At 29.8% G+C, this 16,761-nt stretch overlaps 2 protein-coding genes across 2 annotated transcripts; both read right to left on the minus strand.

The window, feature by feature from the left end:
* Window positions 1-329: 329 nt before the first annotated feature.
* Window positions 330-3,835, minus strand: LOC114183978 (cyprosin-like). Its single transcript, XM_028071197.1, has 14 exons — window positions 3,774-3,835; window positions 3,257-3,591; window positions 3,113-3,173; window positions 2,792-2,886; window positions 2,591-2,703; window positions 2,266-2,434; window positions 2,143-2,182; window positions 1,931-1,995; window positions 1,613-1,726; window positions 1,448-1,512; window positions 1,180-1,336; window positions 968-1,087; window positions 809-897; window positions 330-519 (listed from the first exon to the last, which is right to left on the minus strand). The coding sequence occupies exons 2-14, from the start codon at window positions 3,581-3,583 to the stop codon at window positions 435-437; spliced, it is 1,500 nt and encodes a 499-aa protein (XP_027926998.1). The 5' UTR covers window positions 3,584-3,591; window positions 3,774-3,835; the 3' UTR covers window positions 330-434.
* Window positions 3,836-11,538: 7,703 nt separating this feature from the next.
* Window positions 11,539-14,623, minus strand: LOC114185884 (probable WRKY transcription factor 31). The gene is made up of 5 exons (XM_028073825.1): window positions 14,048-14,623; window positions 13,809-13,907; window positions 13,134-13,685; window positions 12,762-12,875; window positions 11,539-12,506 (listed from the first exon to the last, which is right to left on the minus strand). Exons 1-5 carry the CDS (start codon window positions 14,480-14,482, stop codon window positions 11,841-11,843), a joined length of 1,866 nt encoding a protein of 621 aa, XP_027929626.1. The 5' UTR covers window positions 14,483-14,623; the 3' UTR covers window positions 11,539-11,840.
* Between the last annotated feature and the right edge of the window lie 2,138 nt (window positions 14,624-16,761).

Below are 16,761 nucleotides of genomic sequence, written 5' to 3' on the forward strand. Positions count from 1 at the left end.
TGATCGGTCAACAAAACCTTTTGGCAGAGTAGTGTATTGTTTTTAGAGAGAAAATTTGAAAACCAATTGATTAAAAACATCACATAAAATGTAAGAAATAAGACTTTTTATATAAATCAGCTATAGACATAATTGACTGAACTGTCTCAATTTTGTTATCAATTTTGTGTATAATTATATCTATAAATTTGATTATAGAAAATGTGTATTATCTTCTAATACTGTGCACCACCTCCATGTTTTCTCTAACTACTTCTAGACTTTGGATATAACTTTTTAAATCTTTACTGTTTCGTAAAGTTAAATTTTCAATAGGGTTGATCACATAGTGCATGGCAATAGTAAGTTTATTTATAAGCATGTATCACAAGATTAGAGTTTGTAATATTGAGCGGATAAGACACAGTAGTTTCTTCCCAACCAAGCAAATAATCCTATGCTGATTCAGCAAATCCAACTTTCATATTGCCATAATCGAACACTGTATGATAGCGACCCATGAAAATGTCTCCCAAAATCCTGTATTTTAGAAGCAACATTCATACGGTGAGAAAAGGTGAATATATAGGCCTAATATTTCTAAACTTTTAAGGAACATTGGAACATCACATCTCACAAGAGATTTATTTCCCACATGGTTATAAATCGGAGAATACAAATTTCTGGTGTTTCTTAATGAGTTGAATGTTTTTGTGAGACTATAACATGTTGAAAGATGAGATTGTAAACTTGTTATTAAGATGAGAAGCTAATTAAGGAGAGAAATGTGTGAAGCTGGAAGATTTTACAAGAAAAGAAAGATGCATACCATAAAGGTCCACGAGGAGGAGCAATGTCTAATGCTATAAATCCGCTAATGCATTGTGCTGTGGCTCCTTTTCCCACTTTAAGAATATACTGATTCATGCAACAAGTCTTCATTAACAAAATTGTGCTAATTAAAACTAATCTTCGGAAGTGTTTATACCTGTTCTGGGGAAAGCTCAAACACTTTTCCCCCTATGGTGAATGAAACATTAGGCATCTTTGATAAAGTACTGCATTCAACAGTTGATTCTCCATTTGGACTGGGAAGCATGTCACAGAGCTATAAAATGCAACAGAGATTACAGAATATGAGATTCTTAAAAGGGACACTAATTATGTTTTCTGCAAACTTGATTATGAAAAATGGTTTACCGAATTGGCATAGTCTAAGATTTGATCTTCTGTCTCATTTAATCGTAGACGATTTTTCATCCATACCACAGCCATCTCACAAGCCGTGCATCCAGCATCATTCCAACTATAAGATGTCTTTGCTTTGTTTTTATCAACCACACTCTGGATTCCCTTACTAAAAATTATAGGAGAATTTGTGACTATTTTCCTTTTATGCAGCAAAATGATCATCAAAGTACATAACATCATTCATCACAACACTACCTATAGTTTGATCAGATCATACCTTACACCTTGAGTACCATCAAAAGCACACAAACCAATTTGAGAGCAAATCTGTTGTGACAAAGCCTATGAAATAGATAATTTGGAAGTTTGTTAATGATGTTTGGTTGGAAATGCATGAATGTAGCATTTGTAAGTCTCGAGAAATGTAAATTAATAATATTACCTTGTTTATCAGCTTGTCTAATATGGTTTTACCATATTGAGCAACCACTGCCTTGCAATCTTGGCTCACAAGACCAACTGCTCCAATTGCATGGTTGATTTGAGCAATCACACCCTAAAATATATACAACTTTTAAACTTTAATCAGTTTCACATCTCATTCCACATCAGTGATCACAGGTTGATGCATATATGCAGGGACTGATGCATTGATCAGAAATAGATCAATGAGATAACTCTTTATGCAAACAATTTAGTATTGGCTTTGGCTCTCCAAACGAGATAAAACACATTTTTTAAAAGGAATTCCTTTTCATACCGTTGGACCAGCCAACAAAGAGGTTCCAGAATCAACAATTGCAGAGCACTTGGAAGCACAAAATCCTGAAAAATTAAAGTTTGCATCTTATATACATAAAAAATTAAGGTTAAACCAGTAACAACAAAAAACAACAGTATGGATTGAAATAGCACCATGATCCCCACTTTCAAGAATATTACTTGGTATTTGTGTTTATATGTAATGCATACCAGTTGTTAAGTTATCAATTAGAACATCTCCTATTTCAATCTGCAATTGAAAGGGAAAATAGTTAGGGAACAAAATTAAGAAAATGTAATGGCAAAATATTAATGAGTTTCATTATGGATTACCTGCCAATAGCCTTTATGAGTAACTGGGACATATGTGTGCTCACCCTTGTAATGATCTGAATCAACTCCACCAAATACAATCTCTCCACCCTGTTCCTCATCACTATTGCGGTTTAACCAGAATGAAAATACTGGTTGTGCTACAAGCTTTTGATGTAGCATATTATACCTATGAGTGGTAACAGGCAATCACAGACAAAGCAATTTTTTCAATTTAGGGATAATAATGAATCTACTTAGTTGATAGATAGGGTGTTGTAATTGGCTGTTGAATATGATAGTTGAAATTCAATACTTATGCTTCAAAAAGCATTCATCAAATTACCAGATAGGAGCAGCATTTCCAACAGATATCTCTTGAAATCCTAACCCCAAAATGCCATCAAATTTGGCTGCCAAAAATGTGAGGCTAGGTTCTCTTGTTGCTTCAATAAAATCCTAAAGCCAGGTAGATTGAATAAAGAACACTCATGAAACAGTACTAAATTGAAGAATAGTTCAGAAGTGTCCATTTAGAAAAATTTACCTGGCCATAAACATTCAAGTCTCCAATCTTGACATGGTCCCGGCTAAAGAAACCTGAAATTTGCCCAGTTCCATAATGGATTTCAGCTGATGACCCTGCAAAAAAATATCAGAGGAAGAAATCATGAAGAACATCATACAGACACGTGAAGTAAAAGCATGAAGAATTTGTTGAGTATGTCAACATTTATTTGGCAGAAAATACTGATATTTTAGTATAATCATATTCTTTTGCAATTACATGCAAAAGCAATTTTCATGAGAAGGCAAGGTGTTTCTAGAGAAGTTGCATGAACCAAAAACCAAGAATGAGGGTTTGTACCATTTCTTTTGTAGGAGCCAGATTGGCTTGACTTGTATCTTGAGTGCAGATAGCAAGCAACCTGCACACAACCCTGTGGAATCAAAATCTAAACTTTGTAGAAAGCTTTCACCATATATAGAGAGAGAAATAATGAAAACTTACTGAAAAGTAACACTTGGAAGAAGGCACCCAAAGATTGGAACTTCCAGTGTCAAATATAACAGTAAATTTCTGAGGAGGAGTACCAATACCAATCTGACCAAAATACTGAGCATTCATGTAATTCTTTAACCGAATATTACTTATATCATCAGAATTTTCATCTCTCACTGTTGTTCCTTCTTCACCAGTATGTCTTTTGAGAATTTTGCTTTGATCAAATTTGTTCTTTTTCAATGCAAATCTAATTATCCCATTGGTAGGTCCTGAGAGAACCACAGGGTGGAGAAGTAACAGGAAAAGTGCAACCAAATTATGTTTGGAACCCATTCTGTGTGCTGTGGAATTGATAATGCATATTAGAAACCAGTATCAGCTATATTATGTGACAATTTTTTAAAGATTTTGCATGAAATATGTAGTTTTTTACCACTACAATGGGAGGTACTGATTAGATATGCTTACTATATAATTGCAATAAAATGAAAAAGAGAAGGGATGAAGAAGTAGAGTCACCTACCTGAGCAAATTCAGATAGACTAAACAGAGAGATCTTGAAGAAATGGTAACACGTAACATGCATATACATGCATGTCATAGTACAAACATCAACTACCATTCAAATTCACATGTGGAGTTACAGGTCCAACTACCATTCAACATAGTTTTATGTGTGAATGGTCATGTTGTAGGATTCCTTTTCAATGTTGCTTCTTCTTACACCTTCATAATTTCATCCAGGACTTTCGTAAATTTCTGTACTTTAAAATGTAAAGTTTGGAATATAAATATTTTTAGTTTGATTTGAACATCTCTAATTCCAAAAGAAAAAATTTATTTTTTATTGCACAATTCAAACTACAAATATTTATATTCTGAATTCTATAATTTAAAATATAATTTTTATATTTTAAATTATATAATTCGAAACATAATTTTTATATTCTGAATTATGTATTTCAGATATTATATAATAAAAATAAATAAAATATATTGTTGAAATGTAAAATTTATATTTCTTATTATACAATAAATTAACAAATTTATGGGACTGCTGACTGAAATTATATAGGTGCAGGAAGAAGCCCCTTTTCGATTCAAGGCCTTTTATAAGATCCTTAAACTAGGCCTTCTGTTTCAGCCTTGTCCTCTTACCCAAAAGCCCAAATCTTGGAATCCATAATGGATGAAAAAGTGAAGGGTCTTTCTTCCTACACCTTTAAGCATTTCTTTCCCTCCTCCAAAATTTCTTTAAATTCCCAAAAAATTCTTTGACCATTTAAGGAAATCCACGGACATCACATTCCTAAAATTGCTTTCGAAATCAATTTCCGATGATACATTTTGACTTCCGGTGATATATTTTGACTTTCGGAAGTCGACTTCCGATGATATATTTTGACTTCTGGAAGTTGACTTTCAGTAATATATTTTGATTTCCGAAAGTCGACTTTTTGTGATAATATTTTAATTTCCGAAAGTTATATATTTTGATTTTCGGAAGTCGACATCCGAAAATAATTTTCGGAGTGTGATGTTCGTGGGTTTCCTTAAATGGTCAAAGGGTTTTTTGAGAATTTAAAGAAATTTTGGAGGTGTAGAAGAAATTTTGGAGGTGCAGGAAGAAAGACCCAAAAGTGAAACTGGTCTACGTAAACTTATGGGTAACAAAAGTAGACTTTTGCTTTCTGCACCCATCGTTACTGACGACATTCATAATAACAGAAAAGGACTAAAATAATCTTTCCACTACTCCATATTACCACTGCAGGGAAAAAAACAAGAGAGAGAGAGAGTGAAAATGCTACAAAGAAAGAAGAAGAGAGAGAACCCCTTGCAAAAAGAAAACTTGTTTTTAAACATAAAGTTGTTTGAAAAGTTTGTAGAATAGGAAATGTAGAGGTCAGTTTTATAAAGGATAAAATGGTTACTTTAAAAATTAGGAGAGTGTGCCAAGAGATGAGGAGGTGCAGGAGGAAAAAGCCCAAAAGTATAGTATAAAATGATAGCAGACATAATAATAATAAAATAATAGTAATGGAGATGTTTTTGTTAGTGCATTTGCATAGGGAAATATGATTAAAAGGGTAATATAATCCAAATAACAGAATTGGAAGATGATGCACCCAATCAATTGTATTCCTTATTTGATGAGGCAAAAAGAAGTATTTGATGCAGTTAGCGTGAAAAACGAAGCTTTTTTATTGAACGATGATGAATTATAATCTTTGGTGATGATTGCACAAAATTCTGTAGAGCAATATGATTGGAACTTTAGTTGCTGGGTAACATATGAGTGAGAAGCAGGAGAATGTTGATGAATCATAACCCTCTTCTGTTACTTACTTCACCTTTCAATTTGGCAGTGAAAGCATGCAAAAAATAAATGATGAAACCCACAAGCTTCTGCCAAATTCATCACAACTTTCTCACACTTTACCACCTCAAACTCAAAACTTTACCTAAATTCACCCACCTTTTCCACTTTACTCGGCAACTCGACTTCATTCTCTTGTTTTCTTCCTAATAACTCGTGAACACATTTCATCATACCTAAGAAAATAGTTATAAAATGGATTAAATATATTTTCCATTTTTGAATTTAGACATAGAATTAGAATGCGTTTTTATTTCAAATTTTAATATATTTTGGGATTAAATATGTTGTTGGTTCCTTAATTTTTAGTGAATTTTAGAATTAGTTCATTTCAAAAAATTTGGACCAATTTAGTACTTTATCTTTCGAAATACGCGGATTTAGTCATTTTAATCAAATTTTGTTAAGTTTATTTGACATTTCAAGCGCGTTTTATAATTGTATTTGACTTAACATTAAAGCAAAAATGTATCAAACAGTATAAATAACTCAAATATAATCCTAAAATGCGTACGAAACATCAAATAAATCTAACAAAATTTGATTAAAAAGACTAAATACACGTATTTCAAGAGATAAATGACTAAATTGATCCAAAGTTTCAAAATTACTAATTCCAAACCCTATATTTAACCCTATATTTTGATCTTCAAACCTTAAAAATGAATAGATAAAATCTCTTTAACCCAACTAGGTTTCAGCTTTATTTGAATTGTTTACAGTATTTACACATTCAAGTTCAAATGTTAAATTAGAATATGGTTGAAGACGTAAGAAAATTCTATGTTGTTGAATTAAAAAATTATATCTATTTATTTTTAAAGTTTAAAGACTAAACTGGACCAAAATTTGAAACAATTATGAATTCATATTTAATCTTCATAAAATTAAGAAAAATAATTTTTTTACACCTCTACAACCCGTTGTTATGAATATTTTAGTCTTTAAAAAAAGTTAATTTTTATATTTATAAAAAAAATAGAGATAGAAAGATAAAATAGTAGATATAAAGAGTATGTAAAAGTTTATTAGACGTCAAAATCATACTACCTTAACGTTAATTAAATAAGTATGCAAAGATACTTTTCCAAAGTGTTAATATACTACTTTCACATAGTTATAACTAATAAACAAAAAGTCTCTTAAGGTATTTTATATATTTTTACTGTTACAACAAATAAATATTTACTTTTTTATATGTTTTATTTAATTTTTTTCAATATATTTCTTTCTATTTATAGTCTTTATTTATTTTCTTCAATTAAACACATGTAAATATATACGAATAATCACAAGGAAAAACTAAGAGGAATTTGAAAAGTAAGAAAAGTAAAATAAAGAAAAGCTACCATATTGAGTCTAATTAGGTATATTTTATACGCATGTAATAGCAAATACTCCTAATCTTCTTACTAAATCCGATTTATAGTAATTTTAGGTCTTATTTGTGTATCCATGAGATTACCATACTTATTGTCTACACTTGCTTACCTAAAGTTAATAAATAAAAATATTAAAATTACTTAAAAAATTAGTGTTAATAAGTCAATAATTATATACACAAATAAAAGAAATGCAAACCTCATAAATTAATTTTATAAAATTAAGTTAGGTTTAAAATTCAATTTATAATATATAATATAATTCACTTACAAGTTCATGTATTAAATTGTCTCTTGTTAACAAGGAGGTTAAGTGTGTAAATGTATCAGATTACTTCATAAAAAAAAGTTGTATAAACCTAGCATAGTTTTGCTTTTGTTTCACATTTTCTTCTTTAAATGAATTTTGAACATTTTTATTTATAAATTGTATTAAAAACTTGTGAGAGTTGTAAGTATTTTTAGAATATGCAAATCTTTTCTTATTCTTGTTTTGGAGAATTTTATTAAATCTCTCTGTTGCACTTATAACAGGGACACTAAAAGGGATATTATTTTTATTTCATCTCTTTAATCCACTTATATTTTTTAATTTTACCTTTTATTTGTTATTTGTTCTTGTTTACCCATACATTGCATCCTTTAAAGTTTATTTGAATTTGATAGATTCAACTCATTTTTAAAATATGACAACATTTCCAAGGTATGAACACAAGAGCATCCATATTTATTTAACTATATAAAACAGACTTTGAAAATCAACTTACTGTTTAGTATATCATTTGTTAATTTTGTTACTTATATATAATAATATCTCATTCTAAATGTTGACCAGTTAGTACATTTAAATACGATATCTTATTTTAATAAAATACCATTTTAGTAATTAAATTCTGTCTTTTAAATAATTTAAAAATAACTTAAAAAGGATTTAAATATAACATACAAAATCTAAATATAAAATTAAAAACAAGTCAACATAACCTTAAGTTTATTTACACACAATTTATAATTCAACTGAACACTCTTTGCAATGTAACAGAGCAGTCATATTAAGGGTTTACTCTATCTATGTCGATATTTACTTTCACAAGTATGAAAACAAAATCACATATTGCATGTTTATACAATATTTAAATTTTTCCAAAATTATTTACTGTAAACTATATTTTTTTTAATTTTAATTAATTAATTTATTTTTACAGAAACATTTAATTTAATACTTTTTCGTTGTTATTTTTCATTCAAAATATGGCACACTTAACATGAGAGAAGAAAACAATCTCTTTGTCTTAAGTTTAAAGTTCAATAAATTATATGAACAAATAATAATAAAAATATATAAACTTTAATGATTTATTAAAATCATATAACACGTGACTCAAAAACTTTGAATATGGTATACATAAATATATTATGCTGTGTAAAAATATAAATATAGAAGTAAAATAATATGTAATATTTATTTTCAATTATCATTGTTTTATAATTATTAATATTTTGTTAATTTACAAATCAAATTGTAAAAACAAAAAAGTACTATTGAATCGCTTAAAGATAACATTAAAAATATAACTTTAAATAATTCAAATATGATGTAAGAATAACTAAAAATATTACAATTAATTCACTACAATGTTTCTTTTATATTTAAGTTATAATAAATTATTATCTGATAATAAGAATTTATATATTTTTTAGATATCATATTATTTCTTAAAATTAAGCGATATATATATATATATATATATATATATATATATATATATATATATATATATTGTTCAATATTTCCATTATTTTTTTGGGTTAAATTGTAAAATTTTATTGTATCAGTAACAATTCAAAACATAAAAATATTTAGAACAATGGTATAAATATGTTGTTTTGTGAGGGGAGAAGAAATGTGACTAAGAATGACGAATCTGAATTTGCCAATTACAAAAACTGGAATTATTTTGTTAATATTTGACTGTTCAAATCTAATCAGTAATAAATAGCACTAAAATACATTTAAAATACCAATTGTTCAACTTTTTATCAAAACAATTTAAATTTATAAGATTTTAGCAGAGAAATTTGTTAAGTGGACCAATTCCACTTTTGAGTTAGTCCAAGGACTTATTGAGCTTTTATTTTCTATTTGTTTTGTATCTCAAAAGTATAAACTTTAAATCCGTTCTTCTACTCTCTCTCTTTTTTTTATATATATTATTCCCTTTTCTCTAAATTTAAAAAGAATATTAGGAAATTGGAACGCATTTGGCTTTTATAAAAAATACAAATAGTTAAACAAAATAATTTTTTTATTCTGTTTTTTATATTTTAAGAAATTAGTTGGTAAAATAGTAACATATTTTTTCTTAAAGTTTTTTACAATTTTTTTAAGGAGAAAATAAGGCCCGTATATGCAACAAGTTGTAAACGTGAGAAATGGAAATAAATAATTCGTGCTCAAACTACATAGGCAATATTAAGATGATTTTTTAAGAAATAATAGTAAATAATATGAAATAAAAATGCAATATCTCTGATTTTTTGTGTAAAAATATATATAAATAAAAATTTAATTTTATCTCTTTCTCTAAAAGTGATAAATGAAAAGTTGAAATAGAATATATTTTTCTATTTTATTTTAAAAATTCAAAATGTTAAACTGAGCACCATTCTATTCTTAACGAAGACTTTACATTTATGGATTTTTAGCTGAATAAAATGGTTGAAAGTCAAGTGGGTGGCTTAACTAAAGAGGATTCTTAGTTTTACAATCTATGATGAAAACACACATTACAATACATTGCATTCTCATATTTTAATTATATTTTTATATGCTTTAAATAAGTTATTAATATATATTGTTATATCATTAAAATAATGACAAGTGGTGTTTATTTAATAAAAGCGTCAAAACATAATATTTCTAATAAAAATTAGTTATGTCAATAATTTTTTCGCAAAACAAAGTTATCAATAAAGTCTATAACGTTTTTACACTTCCACAATAATAATAATTATAAATAGTAATAATAATATGTATAAAGAATGTACTTTTGTATTTTCATGAACGGTGTTCTTATATTGTACTCAAAATTCTCACTAAGATATTAAAATTTTATAAAGATAAGTAAAACTAGTTTACTCTAAAAATAAAAGTAAATATAAAAAAAATCAATAAAATCAACTAATCATCATTGATAATAATAGCAGTAAAAATATAATTTTAATTAAAAGGAACCATGTGCTAATATTATGCTTATTTTTATTCTTCTTCGAGCACCAATTTCTATCGCCGTCCTTCTATCTATCTTGTGTTTGAATCGATAGAATTGAAAAAATGCAATTATTTTAAATGTGGGTCAAATTTAAATTAATTCACTTATTTTTTTATTAAATGACTTTAAAGTTAATTCGAGATAGATTAATTCATAATCTATAAATAACAACCTTTTATAATTTTTATTACTTCTAATAAGATGATTTGATACTTCTAAGGAATAGAATGATGTTAAATAATATTTGTATAATTTGAATATTTAATTTATTGAATTAAATATATTTTTAATTTTTAATATTTGATGCGAAATTCAAATTCTTTTATGTTTTAAACTTTGATATTGTTTGATTTTTAAACTTTAAGATGAAGAAATATAATCTTTTAAGTCAACTCTCTTAATTTATTTTTACTTGACTTGTTAAACACATTTTAAACTGATATTAAATGTATTTTTATAACTCAAATGTAAATATAGAACACCATCTTACAAAACAAAAACAAAAATTAACGTTGTTTGATTAAAAAATATATTCATTATTTTTTAGATTTGAAGACTAAAATATATAAAAATTTAAGACTCAGACAAATTCCGAATCATGATTTTTTTATTCAATTATATATTGACACTTTAATTTCTAATTAGGTGGGAAGGTGAATATTAAGTGTATCCATAAAAGTAAATGAGTCTAATTAATTAACTTTTATTGTACTTTAATAATTATATAAAATAATAGAGTTTAATTAATAAACTTATGATTCACCAGATGTAAATCAAGTCGAAGTGAGTTATTTTTATAATTGAGGTAACCCAAGCAAACCAAACCATGAAATACTAACATGTTGTGAAATGAAAAGACAAAAAAAAAGTATGATCCATTTGGTCTGATAAGGTACCTGCCAAGTGGGCTACGAATGGGAAAAGGGAACTTGAAGATGTCGCCTTCTCTCTTATCTTTCTTTCTCATACAATCTTATTTTCTTCTTCACGTGTCCCATGAATCACATCACATCCTCTTTCAACCACTCTCAGACGGTTTTCTTGACCCCTTTTTCCCTCCCTTCTCTTCTACCCACTGCCATTTCGTTCAAGAAACAGCTACCACTTCCCTTCTTTTATCTTCTATTTCTTCTTCCATTTACCCTCTTCCCTCACCACCAACAAAAATACAAACCCCATCCACATCATCATCAAACACAAACAACCAAAAAAAACCAACCTTTTCCATTCATTTCCAAATCCATACAAAAAAGATCGAAAACTAATCTGCTTTCTTTTATATATAAATGTCACATTATTCTCTACTTATGTCATACAACTTTGACCACAGACATATAAAAAAGAAAAGAATATCAGCTATCCGTCTTATAACAATATATCCTGAGTGAACAAATGTAAGAGATAAAAGAAGTATTTGGCTCAACATAAATTAATTTGAGCCCATTTGACAGGGGGAAAAAAATCAAATTAATCTAGCAAAAATTTTGAAACTTGTGAACTATAAAACTATAACTAGTTCAACTGTTCAATTCCCTGAGAAATTGGAATTGTTGATTTTATTTGTTGTTGTTTGATGTGGTAACATTGGCATTGCTGGTGTTGCTGGATGTGGTGGCATTATTATTAGTACTGGTGTTGTTGTTTGGCTGTGCACCCCCAATGATAGAAGTGATGGCTGCTGCCAAAGCTGCTGTGAAGTTGGGGTCAGCTGCAATGGCAGCAGTGGCAGCACTCACCGTGTCGGCAAGGTGTGGTGGTGGCCGTTGAGACTGGTTACTCAACTGGGAAGGGTCTGCATCCTGTGACATTTGGAGGCCAGAAAACTTGGACTGGTTATACAGTGCCTGCCCAAATATCTGAGGCAGCAATGAGGCTGAGGAATTGGCAAAGTTCTGAGGGACACCAGGGAAAGGGATTTGGAATTGGTTTGGGGGCTTTGGGAACTGTAGTGGGTTTGGAGACTGAGTCAAATCCAATGTAACAGTTGGGAATGGTGCAGATGCTGAAATAGTTGCCATGCTAGAAGAACAAGGAAGGAGTGTCCTTGTGAGGAAGTTTCCATTCATTAGGCCATCAGCACTTGACATGGATCCTGAAAGCAGCATTCTAGCTGCTGCAGAAGTTGTTTGTGCCATTGCAATAGCTGCTGGAGGCAAAGGGTGATTGTGATTCCCTTCATATGTTGTGATCAGTATTGATCTGTCATCAGCACACCTTTGCACCTGTTTACACATAAACAGTGAAACAGATTTTTAGTTACCAATTTCATACAATACCACTACCTAACTTTATCCTACTGTTCAAGTGTTGAACAATGATCCAAGTGCCATACTTCAATTTTCTTGCATACTATTTATAGTTATCTTATTATCACTGTTGCTAAACTAATATCAAACTAATCTTCATTTCTAGTTGAAGTATATGAGATTTGCAACTTAATTTGGAAGAAATTATGATTGAGAATGGACATGACCTACCTGTTTTCTCACTGGGCAACCTGCTGCCATGGTACATCTATAATATGCTCGAGGACATGGGTTTCCTTTGGCCATCTTCTGCCCATACTTTCTCCATTGACACCCATCAGTGATCTGAAACAATAAACAATTTTTTATCCGTTGAAAGTGAAAATAAAATTAAAGAAGATACATAAATACAATCTGGCCTTTGCAAATTGAAAAAAAGACAAAACTTGTATACAGTTCCTTAGGTGTCGACTGTGGTGCTTTCCCATTAGAATTTAAGTACTCTATATAGTGAAAGGATTATGCAGATTACCAAAATGAATTCCAATTCTAGAATGGCATAAATAATGCTCAAAAAGTTGTATCTAGCCACAGGAAACTGACCATGGGTGCCTCTGATCGAGCTCTGACAGAAACCCTTGCCTTTCTCATGGTAGCCTCAGCTTGATCAACGTTTCTTGGAGGACTAAACTTTGGAACATTGCTAGTAGCGGCAGCCCCTTCTGAGGGACTGTCTTCTCTTTCAATCCCCCTTCCAAATTCCTTCTTCTCTTGATCAAATCCTTCATCACTAACACTCCCATTCTTCTTGGTGTCAAATTCTTTTGATGCTACCTCATTGTTTATTGGCGACTTTGACAGATCCTGACTTCTTCCCACTGAGGAAGAATGAGAAGGTTCATTAGTATCAACATTACTAGCCAACCCAAGATCCATAAATTGTCTTGGCACCAAGACCCCATTCCCACTTTGTTTTTCCTCATCTAATTTTCCATCAAACACTTGTTGCTCACCCTCCTCCTCCTTCTGTTCTTGCATAATACTTACCAAATGCATCTGCAAGGCATTGTAATTGGTGTTAACCTGATCAAGCATGTTCCTCAGCCTATGATTCTCCACCTTCATTCTCTCAAGCTCAGCTTGAAGAACAACCATCTGAAAAATCAGATGTCATATATCAAACACATAACTTCTGAATTCATCCCCAATTATACCCAGAAAACAAAACAAAACAAAAAAATTGCTTTTGTGGTTAGTGTGTTATATAAATTCATTTACCTCACTCTTGGCTCTTTTTTCTTCGGAATTAGTGGACGTTTGATCGTCCACCATGGCATGATCACTACCGGTGTTGGTGGTAAGAAGATTCAGACCAGTCTATAGAGAGAATATCAGATTCATGAGCACATGATGAAGATCATCATAAAATACATAAACAGAGAAGGAATGGTGATGGAACATAACATAATATAACATAACATAAGACATGTGTTGTAGGATAAAGGATGATGACTCACGTTTACTTTCAATTCCAACATAGCAGGAGTGGAGGAATGATCATGTGTGTGAAGAAGGTGGTCTAGTGAGGGAGGTGCAGAGGTGGAGGCAGAGGCAAAGTTATTTATGCCGTTTTTATGATCATCATCGGTCTTGTTAGGGAAGAAGTCCATCTCGTCGATGTGGGGCCTTTTGTTATCAGAGGAAAGGTTGACTTGAAAAGGGATGGTGGAGGTGGAGGTGTTGTTGTTGTTTGGAGAAGATGATGGAGACCTGTTTCTGCTAACCGTGGCATCCATGTTGGGACCAAGTTTCCACTTTTGTTGGCCACTGCTGTTGTTGTTGATGATGGTGTTGTTGTCGTCTTCAGGGAAAGAGTTGAGAACTACTGGGTTGTGGGGGAAGAAGCTCCCAATTGGATCTGAATCAATGGAGAGTCCACCCCCTCTTGCCATAAATTTCAATGGAATGAGGGAGAGAGAAAGAGATGGAGACTAGGTAGTGAGAGAGAGAGAGAAGAGAAGAGAAAGAGAGAGATACAAGTCATAGTAAATGATGCAATTGGACTCGGCAATAAAAGAGGGGAGTTGAGCCTTCATAACAAGACCAAAAGTGAAATACAAGTGTCCTTTATATTTGCTTTGAATATTGTAGCATTCCATTGGATTTCCCTTTTCTTTTTTCTTTTTTTTTAATGCAGATACATAGATAAATACTATACAATCTCACCACCTGTTATGCTATCATATTAATTATGAATCATCATAATAATAAATACTATATCTTTCTTCATTTTATAAACTTCATGGCTTTCAAAATGGGGATGCTATGCTATTATTAATGAGAGAGTAAGTTTGGTCTTGGTTGGGTTCTGACTCGTGCCCCCCGTTGCAGTATGCACGTTCTTAATTATTTCTTTTTTTTTATTTTACTAAAATGGTGAAAATACAAGAATAGGACTCTAAAAAGAAAAAATAAATACCGATTCTCATGAAACAGTTTCTGAGATACTGACTACGAATGAATAAGTCCTTGCTGTTTGTCAAATGCTTTTTTTGTGTGTTATACTTTTGTTACCAAACATCACAATGCAGCTGTTATTTCGTGGAAAACATTCCACAAACACTAAACGACCCACAGTTTTTATATATTCGCAATTTTTTTTTTTTTGTTTTCTTCTGTCATTTAAGAAGCTTTTGAAAAGTGCTTTTTTTCAGAATCGATTCACAGTTTACTATTTACATTATTCACGTTACTTCATAAACTTCATAAACTTAGATCTGTAGACATGTTTAAGGTAAATTCTATGTTTTGTTTAGCATGTCAAACGGGCAAAGTCTTTCGTGCGCCGCTCGGAAAGCGCGTACAGCGTCACTCAAAAGTCATTTTTTTATGTAACTTATTAGACGAAACAATTTATGAATTTAATTAGTAATATATAAATACATATTAGTAATATATACATTTCTTGCGTTAAAAAGAATATATATAACACTAGTCTGGAACCTAAATTTAATGTCTGATGATTAAGAAAAAAAAATTATGGGAATAAATAAAACATATTATGATCCCTAAAAAGTGTTATAATTGGGGAGTGAGTTGAGGTGGTGAAAAAGTGTAGTATGAGTCAACGCATTTGACTGAGTTGTTGGAACTAATTGGTGGGATCTTTTGAACACGTACCGAGTTAAAATCGGATCAAGAGGAACGGGTTGACCCAGTCGACCCTGCTCAAGTGGATCTCTTTCTTTTTTTTTTTTTTTCTTTTTTTTTTGTTTCCATTTTCTTTCCTTCTTTTAATTTTCCAACAAACCAAACAAATTTTGAACCACGAAACATTTGCAGTTATTTTATAGAATAAATGGTCAATGTTATTTATATATATATATTTTTTTTGTATTTTTGTTATAGAGAGAGATAGGGTGTATAACAAAGAGTATAACTGATAAGGATAAAATTATTCACGAACTAATTAAAAATAAATAAATATCGATAATATTATTTTTATTTTATTATTGAGTTATTAAATAAATAATGACATATGTAAGTATTTTTATATTTTATGTTTTTAGAAAATGTTACCAAATTAAAATTAAAAAGTATGTCCATGTGATTGTTTGATTTAAAATGTATTCGTTAATAATATGAAAACTTTGACGTTAGTTAGATAGTAATTAAAAAAAAACGATATTTAAAAAAAATTAAAGTTATTAGATTTTTATTTTAAAAGTACTGATTACTTGGTCAAGCTCCAGACTGTCACTTGGAATAGTTTGTGTTTATTTCACCGTTGACCTTTTTTATTCGTTAACATTTGTTATTTTTTATTTTACTGTAAAGTTATTATATTATTAATAAATGTAGTTGAAATTTCAAGTATGATAATACATTTTATTTTAATTTTTATATCATTATAAATATTAAGAACTTATAGCTACATACTCCTTTTTTTTATAGTTTTAACGTTGTTGAATATTTTGAAACAAGGTTGCATATATGAAAAAGTTATTTAAGATAAAGAAGTGATATAACTTTTTTTTTAATTTGGACCTTAATTACCGTTATTGAAGTTAATCATTACGTTTCAAATATTATCTCTTTTAAAGTTTAATAATTTCGTCACATCTTTACTGTTGTTTTTTTTTCTCTTAAAGTCACATTTTTACTCTTGTTTTCTCTTTCTTTTAAAAAATGCCCGAATAAAAAAAAATGTCTTATTATCAACTTCTAAAAG

This window comes from Vigna unguiculata, chromosome 5 (genome assembly GCF_004118075.2).
Source record: "Vigna unguiculata cultivar IT97K-499-35 chromosome 5, ASM411807v1, whole genome shotgun sequence".
Classification (NCBI taxonomy): domain Eukaryota; kingdom Viridiplantae; phylum Streptophyta; class Magnoliopsida; order Fabales; family Fabaceae; genus Vigna; species Vigna unguiculata.